This window comes from Siniperca chuatsi, linkage group LG12 (assembly GCF_020085105.1).
Source record: "Siniperca chuatsi isolate FFG_IHB_CAS linkage group LG12, ASM2008510v1, whole genome shotgun sequence".
Taxonomy (NCBI): domain Eukaryota; kingdom Metazoa; phylum Chordata; class Actinopteri; order Centrarchiformes; family Sinipercidae; genus Siniperca; species Siniperca chuatsi.
Genome location: NC_058053.1, coordinates 880,643 through 897,502, shown reverse-complemented (window position 1 = coordinate 897,502; position 16,860 = coordinate 880,643). Strand labels below are relative to the sequence as shown.

At 40.7% G+C, this 16,860-nt stretch overlaps 1 protein-coding gene across 1 annotated transcript in view; it reads right to left on the bottom strand.

Annotated features, from left to right (window-relative positions):
• wdr4 (WD repeat domain 4) overlaps positions 1 to 16,860 on the bottom strand; it is a 38,700-nt gene that overhangs the window by 18,776 nt on the left and 3,064 nt on the right. The window contains exons 3-4 of the mRNA XM_044216031.1: positions 3,212 to 3,358; positions 2,942 to 3,098 (exon numbers count right to left, since the gene is read on the bottom strand). Of these exons, the coding sequence (XP_044071966.1) occupies positions 2,942 to 3,098; positions 3,212 to 3,358 (304 nt within the window). The remainder of the gene's footprint in view (positions 1 to 2,941; positions 3,099 to 3,211; positions 3,359 to 16,860) is intronic.

Here is a 16,860-nt window from a genome sequence, read left to right as displayed (position 1 = left end):
ACGAAGGCTGTTTTTTCCCTGGTTTCAGGATCCATGTTGACCTGCCAGTATCCAGAGTTGAGCTCCTTGGCTCCACACAGAGTCCAGGATTTCCTGTATTGTTAGAAGTGGATATGCATCATCCAGTGTCACAGAGTTCAATTTCCTGAAGTCAACACAGAATCGGGGATCCACACCGGTCTTCTTCAGAATAAGAACAACCCAGGCTGCCCTGCCCAGGCAGATGAGGTTGGTTCGATGATGTCATCTGACAACAGTTTTGGAGGGGATACACGGTGTGGTTTTTGTCAAATTGGTACATCTTGTGTAACAAAGATCTTGTGCTGAAGGAGGTCAGTGTGACCCAACTGCGTGGTGCAGACGTCAGCATTGTCTTGAAGCTGTTTGAACAACTGCATTGTCCCACTCTGGTCCAGATGAACATCCTGTATCGCCTGTCTGAATAATTCAGAGAATTCTTCATCGGGTGTAAGGGAAAGGCTAGAGGGGGCCACAGCAGAAAAGAATGCACAGTGTTGGATAAGTTCCTGTTCATTTGAGTGTCCAAGTCAAGAAATGGAATTGCTCTTGTTCATTGGTTTTGAACCAGTATACATTATTGGAAATATTCATTTGCATGCCACTCTGGAAGAAGTCTAGACCCAGCACACATGGAAATGCCAATGTGTCAGAGTGCAGCACAGCAGTAGGTTGACTCCAGGTCTTGCAATGTAGAGTGTAATTTAGCTCACTGTGTTCTAAGGGTTGTTTTGGCTCTCCATCCACCAAGTATATGGGACCTTTAGTCCAAGGTGTCATGGTGTGTTTCCATGTGTCCTTAATGGCTGTCCAGAATCAGAATCAAATACTTTATTGATCCCCGAGGGGAAACGCTTTTGTTACAGCAGCTCACTATCACAGCAGTGCACACAGAAATAGAAGTACTAAGCAAAAAATATAATACACTTTAATACAGGTGAGATAAATTCAGTACCAAATATAAAATGAAAATAAGTGTAAAGTACAAAGTGGGTTTACCGGTTGATATACGGTATAATAATACAATGTAATAATACAAGTAGAAGAAAGTAGTAGTAGTATGAAGAAATATCAATAAATAGGGAATTTTAAACTGAAAAGAGTATACTGCACAGCATCCTCCTCTCTGACACCACCGCCAGAGAGTCCAGCTCCACCCCCACAATGCCACTGGCCTTATGGATCAGTTTGTTGAGTTTGTCCACAGATCCTGATTCAGTAGAATGAAGGAGGAGCCAGTGTCCACAATAGACCTACCTTTCCAAGGTCCTAGCATCAAGGGCACCATCAACTGGAGTGGTGAACGCTTTGAGGGATGCTGGAGGTAAGACAGAGTTATGTTGGCTTGGAGTTGGAGGATTTTCATCCTTTAAGGGATATATCCTTGAATGTGTTAGGGTGCTGACAGTAGGATGTGCTCCAGGTCCAGAGGAGGTTTGATTGCCCCTTGCTTTCTTTCGATTATCCACGAAGAGACATGTAACAGGAGCATGTGTCTCCTTGCAACGCCAGCAGAACAGGTAAGGAGGTTTGGAGGGGGCTGGTGTATTCACAGTAACTGGAGATTTTGAAGAATTATCCTGCTGTGGTTGTGGTTTATACAAAGATTGTAGTTTCTGCTCATATAGGAGATGATTATCCCTGTCTTTTTCCAGCTGTTGACCAAGCCAGAAAACCCCACTGACAGTGTTCACTCCACTGCTTCAGAGCTGGCTGGTGAGTTTTGGATTGTTATTCTTTAGGATGAGTTTAATGACTTCCTCCTCTCTGATATCAGGCTTCCAATGTTGACACAGTACTTGTATGCAAAATCTCTAAAGCTCTCATCTTCATAATCCTCAGAGAGAAATGCCGCAATTAATTTTGTTTCAAAATCTGTCCAGGTTGTGGTCTCTCAGCAAATGACATTCTACTAGTCTCTGGCTGTCCAATGCAACACATTCCTGACAGTAGCAATGACTCTCCCGTAGTTCTATGCTGTCTCATCTCTCTCCTTCTGTTGCTTCTTGCAGGTATTTCTGCCTCCGGAGCTGCAGAGTGATTGTGGGCCACCTGCTGCCCACATGTTCCTGCTTGACAACCACTACTACAAATAGTATTATTAGTCATATATTACTATTATCATTATTATTCCTATCATTATTATTTTATTAATATTACCACTACATAATTATTATTTTAAAATTCTATGTGGAATTTGCATTGTGCTTCCACTATGAGCAAACATAGTGAAAGATCCTATTTTAAATTGCTGAGAAGATTCTTCACATATCAGATCAGTATATAAAAAATATAAAAACACTTTTACCCCTCACAGAGCGACCAGGGCTCAAAGAGCCAAAAACCCACGTACAACAACCACAGTAATAATATGATCGACAGTCTTTCCTATTCATATTTTCATTACAATTGCATGGATGAATAAATTAATATCCAGCTAAATGTTTTACATACAGGATGTGAGTTAATAGGAGTTGAACGAGAGTCCCAACTTAATGTCATTCAATTTAAAAGTCTCCTCTGTCTGTATGACCAAAAGCAATCACTTTAACAGCTTGATTGAAGCCAGTGATGTTATGTATTCCATGTCTGAAAGGGCTTATGGTGGTAAGCTTTTTACCCCACCTTCAAGTGTGGCCAATCGAAACAGCTATAAATCACTGTTACTTCAGACAGCACGTTGTACAAACTAGAATGTTTCAAGCATACTGACACCTTCCATAACTCTATACGCTGAGGAAGGACACATGGTGTGGCTGAAAACTTTGGAATTCCAATTAATTGGACCTTGTGATCCATCAAAAATCAATGTGACTATTTGAATTTGAATGTGAATCTTTAAACATTAGCACATAATCACACATATTGCTATCAGTTCTCCAGACTACAGTTGTCCAGTGTTGATGACATTGGTGTTCCTTACTACAGCTAGCAACATGGACAGGTGGCCCATCTTCAGCTCGCCCTCCCTCTGCGGTTCCAACACTGAGAAGCAGTACACGTCTCCTGATTTGTCAGCCACCAGCAGCTTGTCCTCGGCCTGGCTAAACATCAGGGAGGAGCACCTCCTCACCACCCACCTGTGTAACACGCACACACAGCTATTATTACAAATCTGTCAGTACACACCTTACATCACTATCTGTATAATACATGAAGCTGCTGTGACTGGAGGACAGAGTTTAAGTTGTACCTGATGCTGATACACTGCCAGGAAGGCTCACAACGAAACAGGACCAGTCTCTTGCTGTCATCAGTCAGCGCCACCAGCTTTCCAGATGGAGACACGGTGAAGGCAAGGACTTTGTCACTTCCTGTTTCCTCTGTGGCACCGCCATCACTGATGACAGAGGAGACAAGCTACAGCTGTTAAAATTACAATTCGAGTTCATATTACTAGTATACTCCATTAATATTTCCATATTTTGGATCTGTTTTCATTATCCTATTTTAGAGAGCAGAAAACTATGGCTTTATCTGAATTTGTTTTTTAAAAAACCTTTTAAATAAGTATTTTCCTTTGTATGGGGCATTCCATCAGAAATCACCATCAACCCTTTTGATTTGAACTAATTTTTTCCTACATGTTAAATGACTACAAATATTTTATTTATATAGCACCAATTCATAACAGAAGTTATCTAATTGCACTTATCCTATAGAGCATGTCTAGACTGTACTCTTTATAATATTAAGACCCAACAATTCCCAACATGAGCAAGCACTTGGCAAGCAGAACCAGACTCAGGGTGGGCAGAGAGAGAGAGCGAGAGAGTTGTATTTGTATTTTTAACTGCAAGTCAGTTTTTATTATTACTATTATATTTTCTTTTTTGGCTCTGTTACTAATACTGTCATTATTATTCCTATAGCTATCATTCCTATTATTAATTTATTAATGTTAATACTACAATTATAATTCTATTTAAAAAGAAAAAATCTAGGTGGTATTTGCATTGTGCCTCCCTCTAGACCTGCTCTATAGGAAAAGTGCAATGAGATAACTTCTGTTATGAATTGGCGCTATATAAATAAAATTTTACTTATCTCTACATTCTGGGAGTGCAATGTTCTAGTTGGGTAATAGGGTACTATGAGCTCTTTAAGATATGATGGTTCCTGACCATTAAGAGCTTTGGCAGAATTGGATAAAAAGTTCACCAACATGTGTACAACTTTCTTTTTAGCACTGTACTTTGGGCCAAAAACAAACAAACAAAGAAAAATCCTCCCAGAGACCCTGAAACCACCTTTTTAAAATTTCAAACAGTGCTGACAGCAGTGGACACTGAACACAAATGTACCAGGGTCTCAGTCTGAGAACAGAAAATACACTCCTCCCCGAGCTCTGGATCCAGCTGTGCGCTTTATCTGTTTGTAGCTATTGCTCCATGTACAACCCTCCACTGGAGGTCTGCTGTCTGCTTTTCAATGGGGAGCTTGCCAGCTGCCTTTTGGAGAAACTTCTGGACCAAAAAACTCAGTCCACCTTGATGTACATAAGTATTCACAGCCTTTGCTCAATACTTTGTTGAAGCACCTTTGGCAACCAATTACAGCCTCAAATCTTTTTGAGCATGATGCTACAAGCTTGGCACACCTATTTTTGGGCAGTTTCTCCCCTTCTTCTTTGCAGGACCTCTCAAGCTCCATCAGGTTGGATGGGAAGCGTCGGTGCACAGCCATGTTCAGATCTCTCCAGAGATGTACAGTCGGGTTCAGGTCTGGGCTCTGGCTGGCCCACTCAAGGACATTCACAGAGCTGTCCCGTAACCACTCCTTTGTTATCTGGGCTGTGTGCTTAGGGTCGTTGTCCTGTTGGAAGATGAACCTTCGCCCCAGTCTGCGGTCCAGAGCGCTCTGGAGCAAGTTTTCATCATTGATGTCTCTGTACATTGCTGCATTCATCTTTCCCTCGATCCTGACTAGTCTCCCAGTTCCTGTCGCTGAAAAACATCCCCACAGCATGATGCTGCCACCGCCATGCTTCACTGTAGGGATGGTATTGGCCAGGTGATGAGCGGTGCCTGATGTCCTCTGGACATGACACTTGCCATTCAGGCCAAAGAGTTCAATCTTTGTTTCATCAGACCAGAGAATTTTGTTTCTCATGGTCTGAGAGCCCTTCAGGTGCCTTTTGACAAACACCAGGCGGGCTGTCATGTGCCTTTTACCGAGGAGTGGCTTCCGTCTGGCCACTCTACCATACAGGCCTGATTGGTGGAGTGCTGCAGAGATGGTTGTTCTTCTGGAAGGTTCTCCTCTCTCCACTGAGAAACGCTGGAGCTCTGTCAGAGTGACTATCGGGTTCTTGGTCACCTCCCTGACTGAGGCCTTTCTCCCCCGATCGCTCAGTTTGGCCGGGTGGCCAGCTCCAGGAAGAGTCCTGGTGGTTCCAAACTTCTTCCATCTACAGATGATGGAGGCCACTGTGCTCATTGGGACCTTCAATACTGCAGAAATGTTACTGTACCCTTCCCCAGAGCTGTGCCTCGATACAATCCTGTCTCAGAGGTCAACAGACTTCATGGCTTGGTTTGTGCTCTGACATGCACTGTTAACTGTGGGACCTGTGTGTGCGCCTTTCCAAATCATGTCCAATCAACTGAATATACCACAGGTCGACTCCAATCAAGTTGTAGAAACATCTCAAGTATGATCAGTGGAAACAGGATGCACCTGAGCTCAATTTTGAGTGTCATGGCAAAGGCTGTGAATACTGTGAGTACATTTTTCGTTTTTTATGTTTAATACATTTGCAAAGATTTCAAACAAACTTCTTTCATGTTGTCATTATGGGGTATTGTTTGTAGAATTTTGAGGAAAATAATGAATTTAATCCATTTTGGAATAAGGCTGTAACATAACAAAATGTGGAAAAAGTGAAGCGCTGTGAATATTTTCCAGATGCACTGTATCTTCAAACACAGATACCTTTATTTTATTATATCTTTTCATGTGACAACACTGAAGAAATGACACTTTGCTACAATGTAAAGTAGTATGTGTACAACTTATATAACAGTGTAAATTTTCAGTCCCCTCAAAATTACTCAACACACAGCCATTAATGTCTAAACTGCTGACCACAAAAGGACACCCCTAAGTGAAAATGTCCAAATTGGGCCCAATTAGCCATATTCTCTCCCCGGTGTCATGTGACTCGTTAGTGTTACAAGGTCTCAGGTGTGAATGGGGAGCAGGTGTGTTAAATTTGGTGTTATCGCTCTCACTCTCTCATACTGGTCACTGGAAGTTCAACATGGCACCTCATGGCAAAGAACTCTCTGAGGATCTGAAAAAAAACAATGGTTGCTCTACATAAAGATGGCATAGGCTATAAGAAGATTGCCAAGACCCTGAAACTGAGCTGCAGCAACGGTGGCCAAGACCATACAGCAGTTTAACAGGACAGGTTCCACTCAGAACATGCCTCGCCATGGTCGACCAAAGATGTTGAGTGCACATGCTCAGCGTCATATCCAGAGGTTGTGTTTGGGAAACAGACGTATGAGTGTTGCCAGCATTGCTGCAGAGGTTAAAGGGGTGGGGGGTCAGTCTGTCAGTGCTCAGACCATGCACAGTGGCAACCTGTGAAGCTCTGGCTCAAGAGGGTAAAGGCAGTGCTGGAAAATGATGGTGGCCACACAAAATATTGACACTTTGGGCCCAATTTGGACATTTTCACTTAGGGGTGTACTCACTTTTGTGGCCAGCGGTTTAGACATTAATGGCTGTGTGTTGAGTTATTTTGAGGGGACTGCAAATTTACACTGTTATACAAGCTGTACACTCACTACTTTACACTATAGCAAAGTGTCATTTCTTCAGTGTTGTCACATAAAAAGACAATATTTACAAAAATGTGTGGGGTGTACTCACTTCTGTGAAATACTGTATATCTCACAACAATTTCCGCAACGTCTAATATCTATTTGTTGGTAAATAATGTTAAATAGGTAGTGTACACTCCGCTTGGTAGGTTGTGGTAGTACGCCTTGTGTAGAGGCTGTGATCCACATTTTAACCTAGAAGAAGAACATGTTTATCCAGCTTCTGATAGGAGGGCTGCAGTGGGGAAAGGAAAACGCCAAGAATGTGACACTGCGAACAAGCAATGCAGGCTCAGCCATGGTTAAATGCAAATTCAATAAGAAGTTCCAGAGATTCTTATGCGTCATGTGAACTTTGTCGCAAAACATTCAAACTTGGAACAATGGTAAGCAAGGATTCTCACATGAAATCTCAAAAGCACAAGCGCTATGTTAGCACTCGAAAAAGTACTACGCCCATCGTGTCGTTCGCTGCTAGTGCTAGTTTGGCTGTACGTACTAGAGATGATTTGTCTACTGCAAATATATCCGCTCTGCAGTGATGGAATGTAACTAAGTACATTTATCAAGTAACGTTATTTTACTTAAGTACAAATTCGAGGTACTTCTACTTTACTTGAGTCTTTTCATGCCGCTTTCTACTTCTGCTCCACTAACGTTACATCTCAGCGTCAAATATTGTACTTTTTACTCCGCTACATTTGTCTGACAGCTTTAGTTACTAATTACTTTTCAGATGACAGTTTTTCATACCCTCCCTGCCCAGTGAAATGTATCGCCAAATGTGATGTGATTTTGAAAGTTTGTGATAAACTGAAAGATGAAGTGGGTTTTATGGGTTGAAAAAAAATCTCCTACTTCTTAAGCTAAATAAACTATTTAAACTCCCCTTGGATCAGCTGGAAAATGCATAGTCACAAAGCTGAAAACAGGGCTGTTTTTCTGATCTCATGAAAAGTTGACTTTTTAGAGATAAGTGGTTCTCACAGGACAGCGACGTTACCAACATATGATGATCTTGTAGAATATGATGCATTGCTGTAGATTAAATTACCCAACAGTATATAAAAGTAGTTAAAATTAGCTGAAGCTTAAACATCAGCAGACTACCGCCATACAGTTTTATTTTCATTAATGAGAAGTAGTTGTATGTAAGTTGTATACTGTGGTCTAGTTTGTTTTTTTCTTTTGCCGCAGTAATGGTATTATTTTTTCCTTTTAGATGTATTCAAAAGGTCTTAAAAGTCAATAAATTTGTATTTGAAAAATGTGCAGATAGCCTGAAAGGAGTTAAATATCACTTCCTGTGTCCACTTCATGGCAGTGGAGAAGTTCGTTAAAGTACAGAGCCTGTAAATGTCGAAAAATGGCATGTTAAATTCAAAATGGCAGACTTCCTGTTGGGTTTAGGGTATGGCTGTAAGAGGCATCTAGAGATGATACATCTGCCTACCAAACAGTGTTGGAAATTAACTTTTCTGAATTTAACTTTGGCTGGTGGATTACAAAATCTACCAGCCACTTTCTTGTTTTAACCGGTGTTCTGTCGATATTTGCAACCATTGAGATGTGCTGTTCATCAGTTCTGCGCATTACCAACAACTCCCTGAAATCTTAAATAGAGATATTATAATATAGTATTTCAACATGCTCCCCATATTCTTACAGTATACATGGAGTGAGTAGTGGTATACTATAAAATTATTCTGTAGTGGGAGCATTTGATAGTGGATATTGGTCTATTGAAATACACTACCCCTAGCTTAAATAAAGATATTATAATAGAGTATCAAAATATGCTCCCCATATTCTTACAGTACACTTACCAGTCTGTAATCAAAAAACAAATAAAGACGTCATAATAATGTGAGAGTTATATCTTTATGGGATATACACAACATATACACAATACACAATTTTTCGACAAGGCAGCATAAATCGTCAGAACACCGGCAGTGTGTAACTGCATGTGAACAATAATAAAACAAGATCTACAATATTCAAGCAATAGGCTATTTTTTTACATAAGGTAAATATTTAAACTCTAAAGGAAAATACTGATACTCACTCACACACACACGCACACACAGTAAGTGTAATGCTATTTGTTCAAGTACTGGAGTGCACCTATGACGCTTGCACATGCGTGCACACACACAGTTAAGTTGTTGTCGTTTCCAAGGCTATGTAACCACTGTTCCTACGATGGCAAGTTTACTTACTTTAGTCAACTATAACTGACCACACGACTGACTTCATGAATAGTTTCATCATGTTGAGAATATTACGCGGCAGTCAGCCAAACATCTAGCTAAGTAGTATTAGGCGATACCACGGATGTAGTAGCAATAACTTACAGGCAAATGAACTCAAGTAGTTTGTGTTTTGAATTATTTAATTTACTTGTGCTGAGCAAATGAAGCTGCATTCAACATCCATTCTGAGGAAAAGTTGTAGTGCATGCAGAGGTAAGCTCATATAATAGGCTAGGATATGAAAACGAAGCTACCGTGGGGTCTGCTACTGTGGGGGTCTGTTGAAATTTTGTAGGGGGTGCTATCAAGACATTTTCAAGCCCCAGACTATACCAGAAAACAAAACACACCCATTCTGACACATGTGCAAAGTTTCATGAGTTTTCACTATCCTTAGCTGTTTTGAAGGCTAGAAGTCATTAGGGTGTGCTGTAGAGCCAATGTGCCAGGATTTACCAGTTCAAGTCATGGCAGAGGTAGCAGACAACCGTCTGCGTGCTAGAGGCAAAACCAGGAGAAAAGAGAAGAAAATAAAAGATGTAATAAATGTAAATTGTAATAAAAGTGTAAGACTGCTATTCACGTCGGCAATAACGACTCCTGATTATGCCAATCGACGCTTCCAGAGCAGTTACCCACCCAGAACTCCTTAGTGATGCTGTCTGCCCCCCAACCACTTAAATTAATTACATTTATAAAATAAAATCTAAAGTTAACAGAAGAGGAGCTGTACATAAAAACCTAAACAAAAATGCTGAAATAGCACAACTAAATAGGAGAATTAAATGTGGACTCTTAAACATCAGATCTCTGTCATCTAAAGCTGTACTAGTGAACAATTTAATATCAGAGTATCATATTGACTTATTTTGTCTTACTGAAACCTGGCTGGGTCATGAAGAATATGTTCACATTAATGCTCATATTCCTCAAGACACCGGCAGAGGAGGTGGAGTTGCAGCCATCTTCGAATCAAGTCCATTAATCAACGCTAAAACCTAAGTTATACCCAACCTGGAAAACACGACAGCCAATTCTATTTGTTAAAGTATACCATGCTCCTGGTCTTTACTTTGAATTTTTATCTGAATTCTCAGAGTTTTTATCAAGTTTAGTCCTTAAAACAGATAAAGTAATTATTGTAGGTGATTTTAATATTCATGTGGACGTTGATAATGATAGCCTTAGTACTGTCTATCTCATTATTAGATTCGTATGTTACCATACCATTGACCTTGTTCTGGTATATGGCATTAATTAGTCTTTCCACAGAATCCTTCTTTATCTGACCATTATTTAATAAGTTTTGAACTGCTATTACTGGACTACACGCCATTAGGCAAAAACTCCTACTCTAGATGTCTATCTGATATTGCTGTAGGAATAAGGAAGTGATCCCATCTGCATTTAATTCAATGTTATGTCTCAATATAACAGAGGACTCCTATGCAAATTGTAGCCCCTCCCAAATAAATAATCTTGTTGATAGTGCTGCAGGCTCACTGCGAACGACACTCGATTCTATCACCGCTCTAAAAAAAGAAGATAATAAAACAAAGAAGGTTAGCTCCATGGTATAACCCCCAAACCTGCAAATTAAAGCAAACATCACGAAAACTTGAAAGGAAATGGCGTTCCAACAACCTGGAAGAATCTGGTTTAGTCTGGCAAGACAGTCTTAAAACATATAGGAAGGCCCTCCGTAATGTCTCAGCAGCCTACTACTCATCATTAATAGAGGAAAATAAAAAACAACCCCAGGTTTCTTTTCAGCACTGTAGCCAGGCTGACAGAGAGTCATAGCTCTATTGAGCCATATATTCCTATAGCCCTCAGTAGTAACGACTTCATGAGCTTCTGTAATGATAAAATTTAAATTATTAGAGACAAAATTCATCATGTCCTGCCCTCAATCTGCAACAATTTATCCTTAAAGACAGGAACCTTAGAAACAGCTGTAAAATCTGATATTTAGGCTGCTTTTCTCATATCGACCTTCTTCAACTAACTTTGACGATTAATTCATCTAAGACATCAACCTGTCACTTAGACCCTATTCCAACTAGGCTGCTTAAAGACGTTTTACCCTCAGTAGCTGTAATTAAACCTCTTCTTAAAAAGCTTTCAGCTTTAGTTTCAGCCAACTATAGACCTATATCTAACCCCCCCTTTCTCTCTAAGATCCTTGAGAAAGCAGTCAGTTGTGTGACTTTCTAAATAACAATAGTTTATTTGAGGATTTTCAGTCAGGATTTAGAGTGCGTCATAGCACAGAGACAGCACTGGTGAAAATTATCAATGACCTTCTTCTTGCATCAGACAATGGACTTGTCTCTGTACTTGTCAGATCTTAGTGCTGCACCAGTGGAGTGAAGAGTGTGAATACAGTTTCCCCTCTCTGTCTGTCTATCACACTGGCTGTGGGGGAGTGGCGGGAAGGAGGAGGTCAGCTGCTGTCTTTAACAACCCCCCACCTGGACAAGTTTCAGGCTGCAGGGAAAAAAGCAGTCTACTCCTCAAGCTCCTCTCCTGTGGAATCAGATCCCAGTTTGGGTTCAGGAGGCAGACACCATCTCCACATTTAAGAGTAGGCTTAAGGCTTTCCTCTTTGATAAAGCTTATAGTTAGGGCTGGCTAGGGTGAGTCCTGAACCATCCCTTAGTTATGCTGTTATAGGCCTACTCTGCCGGGAGACTTCCCATGATGCACCTCTCTCCTTCTCTCCCTCTCCATCTGTATGCATTTTTATCCCATTACTGCATGTTACTAACTCGACATCTTCTCTCTCCCGTAGTTTTGTGCTTTCTCGTTTCTCTCCTCTCTCCTTCTGTCGCTTTCAGCAGGTATTTCTGCCTCCGGAGCTGCAGAGTCTGGATCTGTCGTTGTGGGCCACCTGCTGCCCCTGTGTTCCTGCTCGACAACTGCTACTACAGTTGTTGTTATTGGCTTTGTTACTATAAGTGTCATTATTAGTCTATTAGATTATTATTAGACTATGACTCCTATTGTTATTACTTTGTTAGACAGTTTTAGACCTTGAATATCAAAAACTAAACTGTCGTTTACGCAGTGCCCGATGGTCGTGAAGAAAGGTGTCAGCCTGCCTCTGGTCACAAGATTGTGGCACTCGACACATTTAGCCATTTACAGTTAGGCTCTATGCAATTTCCAAGCCATCAAATTTCATCCTGAGTAAGAATATCGACTCACACTAATCCAAATTAATTTCCAAATTCTGAGAAATGCTCCACTCCAGCAGTGGAGGACAGTCACGGCATCAACCCCTGCTCTTTCCTTAAGAAGATGAATCATTGTTAGTAGACAAATTAGGGGACTTTGAGTCAAAATTTGAGAGCTCTAACACAAAAATTCTGCGATTTATAGGGGCTGAGACAAAAAGTGTTACAGCCATCCCCGGTCTCCCCTATTGCTGCTTCAAGGCATAGAAAAATGAATACTGTTGATTTGAGGTGTGAATGAGTATACACCAACAACATGAAAGAAACTAACATTCTAGGCCTACTGTAATAGTGAATACATTTCAAGTATAATGAGGGCTGCATTTAAAAATAAAATACACAACTTTAACAGAGGTTTTGAAAAAATGTGCATCTGAAAATAAAGTGGATAGATCATATCAATCGTTTATTTTCCATGATTTCAGCTCAGATCATTTGAGTGGCTATATTTGCTCAAAAGATTTGTGCTTATATGAGACATAGCTACTGGTTTTGAACTGCCTGTGGGAAGTAGCCTAAAAACTGTTTTCACAGTCTACTTTTCTCTTAGAGCACATGCCAGAAAAACTGTTCAATATGTTATTAACTACATTGTATGAAGACAAAACCATATAACAATTAGGAGTCAGTGTGTTGAAAAATAGTATGGAGTTATTAAAACTGTACTCTGAATCAAGCACATCATGTTAAATTAAGAAAATTACAAACAGATATGGCAACCATTTAGTGCATACTGCACTTAGAAACTGAGCAGGCTACAATTAGCCTGATCAGCCACTGTCAATTCAATTTTATTTACATAGCGCCAATTCATAACAGAAGTTATGTCATTGCGCTTTTCCTAAAGAGCAGGTCTAGACCGTACTCTTTATAATATTAATTACAGAGACCCAACAAATCCCACCATGAGCAAGCACTTGGCGACAGTGGCAAGGAAAAACTTCCTTTAACAGGCAGAAACCTTGGACAGAACCAGACTCAATGGTAGGCGGCCATCCGCCGCTGCCGTGAGTAACCGCAACTGTCAGTAATCAATGCAGACACACATTATTACACTGTAAACCATTAATCAAACCAATAACTAACTGCAGTCAATGCCAGAAAATCTTATCATACTTTAGCAGTTACCTAGTGTTTCTGTAGTGGTGACAAAACCAAAACGTTAAAAAATATACAGTGTTAGCAGTTTAAATTAAACTCCCTGTGCTCTCCGGGTAAAATATTATGCCAAACTCCCTTTGAGAAATATGACATTAACAGTTCCTTACATATCCACAAAAACACAAAACTCTAGAAACACAAGATAAAAGGCATCCTATGTCAACAGTTTTCTTGTCAAGTCTGGCATCAATATAATCCATAAACTTAACACTGAACTTCCATACAAACTATACATTTTGGATTTTGTTGCCTCAATTTACCTCTGTTGTTTAGCTGAGCTATTTTAGTGAGAGAAGCTCTGATCTCCGGCTGTGCAAGCAGCAGATTGTAAAGCCCGGTGCTAGGTGCCCAAGGCATGCGGTGTGCTTATCATTTTAACATACATCTGCACTCCGGACACGCGGTGGTGCTTTCATTTCAACGTACGTCAGACTGGCAACACGTCATCCAGCACCAAGGCCGCGCCCCCTTTTGGGGGAAAGAATAGCGCTTCACCATATGTTAACATGAGAAACTACAGTGAAACAAGAAATACCCTTACTAATAAACAAAGCTTTCACAGTGAGATTTGAGGCACATAAGATACATGAATATAAACTCTCAGTGTGGTAAATAGCAAAATGATGCTGGTGACAGTTGGGCCCTACTACTGATAGATAGCGTTATAGCTTGAGTGGGAGGCTGCTGGAGTAGTCATAGGCTACAGTATAGCAGCAGCAGTAACTGACTGACTGTGGTCCTGTGCATGGTCAAGCTCCGCGACAGCTTGCGGCCAAGATGCAAAAGGCGTGAAGACATCATTGTTGGCCCGCAGACCCTTACACCGGGGACACTGCGTTGAGCATAAACCAGTTAGCTTAACTGGCCCACCTTGCTGCTCTGCAATCTTATTACAGTTTTTCTCAGTCGCTTTGGTACATATCTCAGATCAGAATTGAAATTCTCAAAACTACCTGTTCAATTCTCACATCATTGTGTCACTTGTGCACATCAAAAAAGCAGTTTCTCATTTCTTTGAACAAGTTGCAAATGCTTTGGTACATCCATGCAAATGATTATGTACAATTCTGTTGTTTCCTACATTATCAGTTGCTTATGTCATGTTGATCAAAATGTATTATATTGGGTCTCTGTTGAATAGTCTCACCCCCCACAACATTTAGGCACAAGCTCATAGCATAAGTCTTTACATGCAAAATGGTTGAACAAGTTATCATAATATGTCAAGCATATTTCTATACTTTCTATATTTCCGTTAGGCTTTTTTCTAAATCTGTCCTGAATTGGTAAATTGCTCCCAGGTGAATCTTGACTTTCTCTAACGAAGGTGCTTCTCATGAAGCATCAACTAGCAGGTATATATATAGCCAGAGCAACAGAATGTTACAATGTTTGACAATGGAAGGACAAGGAATTGGACGGGGTCAACAGCCAGAGAGAAGACGAAGAAGAGGAGTGAGGCTGCGTGGTGGAGGAATGGAAGGCAAAACCGAGGAAGAGGCAGAAGAGGCTGAGGACATATGCGCGTTCCTGATGAGATTAGAGCCACACTCTTAGACCACGTTCTCAATCATGGTCTTACAATGGCCGAGGCTGGTCGAAGGGTGCAGCCAAATGTTGGAAGAACAACTGTGTCCTCGATTATTCAGACTTTTCGTCGACAGAATAGGTATGTAATCTAACAATAGGCATTGTACACTGTACTTTCTTTACTAATTTTTTTCCCCACATAGGACTGCAAGACAAATTCACAGGGGTGGCAGAGGGCCCCTTTTCACACGTGAACAGGAGGAGGCCATTTGCACCATGGTAATAGAAAACAATGCAATAAGACTAAGGGAGATAAAAAGTGCCATTATAGAGGACAACAACATCTTTCAAAACATCCAAACAGTCAGCATCTCAACCATTGATAGGGTGCTGAAAAGACACCAAATGAATATGAAGCAGCTCTACACTGTTCCGTTTGAAAGAAATGGTGAAAGAGTGAAGGAGCTGCGTTACCAATATGTACAGGTAAAACATGTATGAGCATGCAGCAACTGTACCTCAGAGTAAACAGTACAACATTGTATAGTGATATACAGTACAGTAAGTGTAAACTTGACACATTGCATCTTCTTTTCTACAGCCATAGCAAATATGTGCTGTATACATTTGATGTAACCATATCTTGGCCAAAATGAAAATGCATGTAATTCATAAAACTCATTTTGTGTCTTCTGGATATAGCGTATAATGGAACTGGAAGCAAGTGAACCACCGCACAGCTTCCTCTACATGGATGAAGCTGGCTTCAACCTAACAAAACGTAGAAGGCGTGGTCGAAATATCATCGGCCACAGAGCTACAGTTGATGTGCCAGGCCAACGGGGCGGAAACATAACCATGGGTTGTGCAATCTCTGAGAATGGTGTGCTAACGCATATTCCCATTATTGGGCCATACGATACAGAGCGTCTTGTCACCTTTTTAGACACTCTCTACAGGGATCTCATCCCTGAACAAGAGAGGGGTCAGATTGGAAATGACCTGCCAAAGTATGTGATTGTTTGGGACAATGTCAGTTTCCATCATTCCAACATCATCAGGCAATGGTTTGCTGCCCATGACGGGATGCTGATGGAGTTCCTCCCACCCTACTCTCCATTCCTTAACCCCATTGAGGAATTTTTCTCAGCATGGAGATGGAAAGTATACGATCGTCAGCCACGTACACAAATGACCCTTCTGGCTGCCATGGATGCAGCATGTGACGACATCACAGCAGATGCCTGCAGAGGCTGGATAAGACACTCAAAAAGATTCTTCATTGCAAGAGAAGATGTTCAAGTGATGTGGATGAGAATTTGTGGCCCAACAGACAGGATCGTCAAGAGGTGGAGGAAGATTGTAATTCCTTAATGTAATTTCTACAGCACCGCATGTACAGTTTTTCCTATGTTCACATTTCTTCTTTAGGTTTTTTTTGTGTGCTATTCAGTGCTGTCTTTTCATTTCTGTATCTCAATGACATGTTCTGTCAATAAAATACAGTACAAACAGTAAGAGTGTAAATTTGAATCTTTTCCATTCTCTTGCAATTACACTCACACATACACTAAGATGTAACTTACAATAATTGTCATCAAAACTTTAGCCATCATTTCCATCAGAACATCCCTCCAGAGTAAACTGTTATTGTGACAACATGACTAAACAATTTGACTGTCTTATCCGTACACAATGACACAAGGACTTGTCATTCTGATGGCACTGACATGTTCATTGACACAGATATTTACTTTTGAGAGATGAACTAAGAATTTTGAGTAAGAGAGTGGCTTTTGCAGGTTATCCATGGTGTTTTGCTAT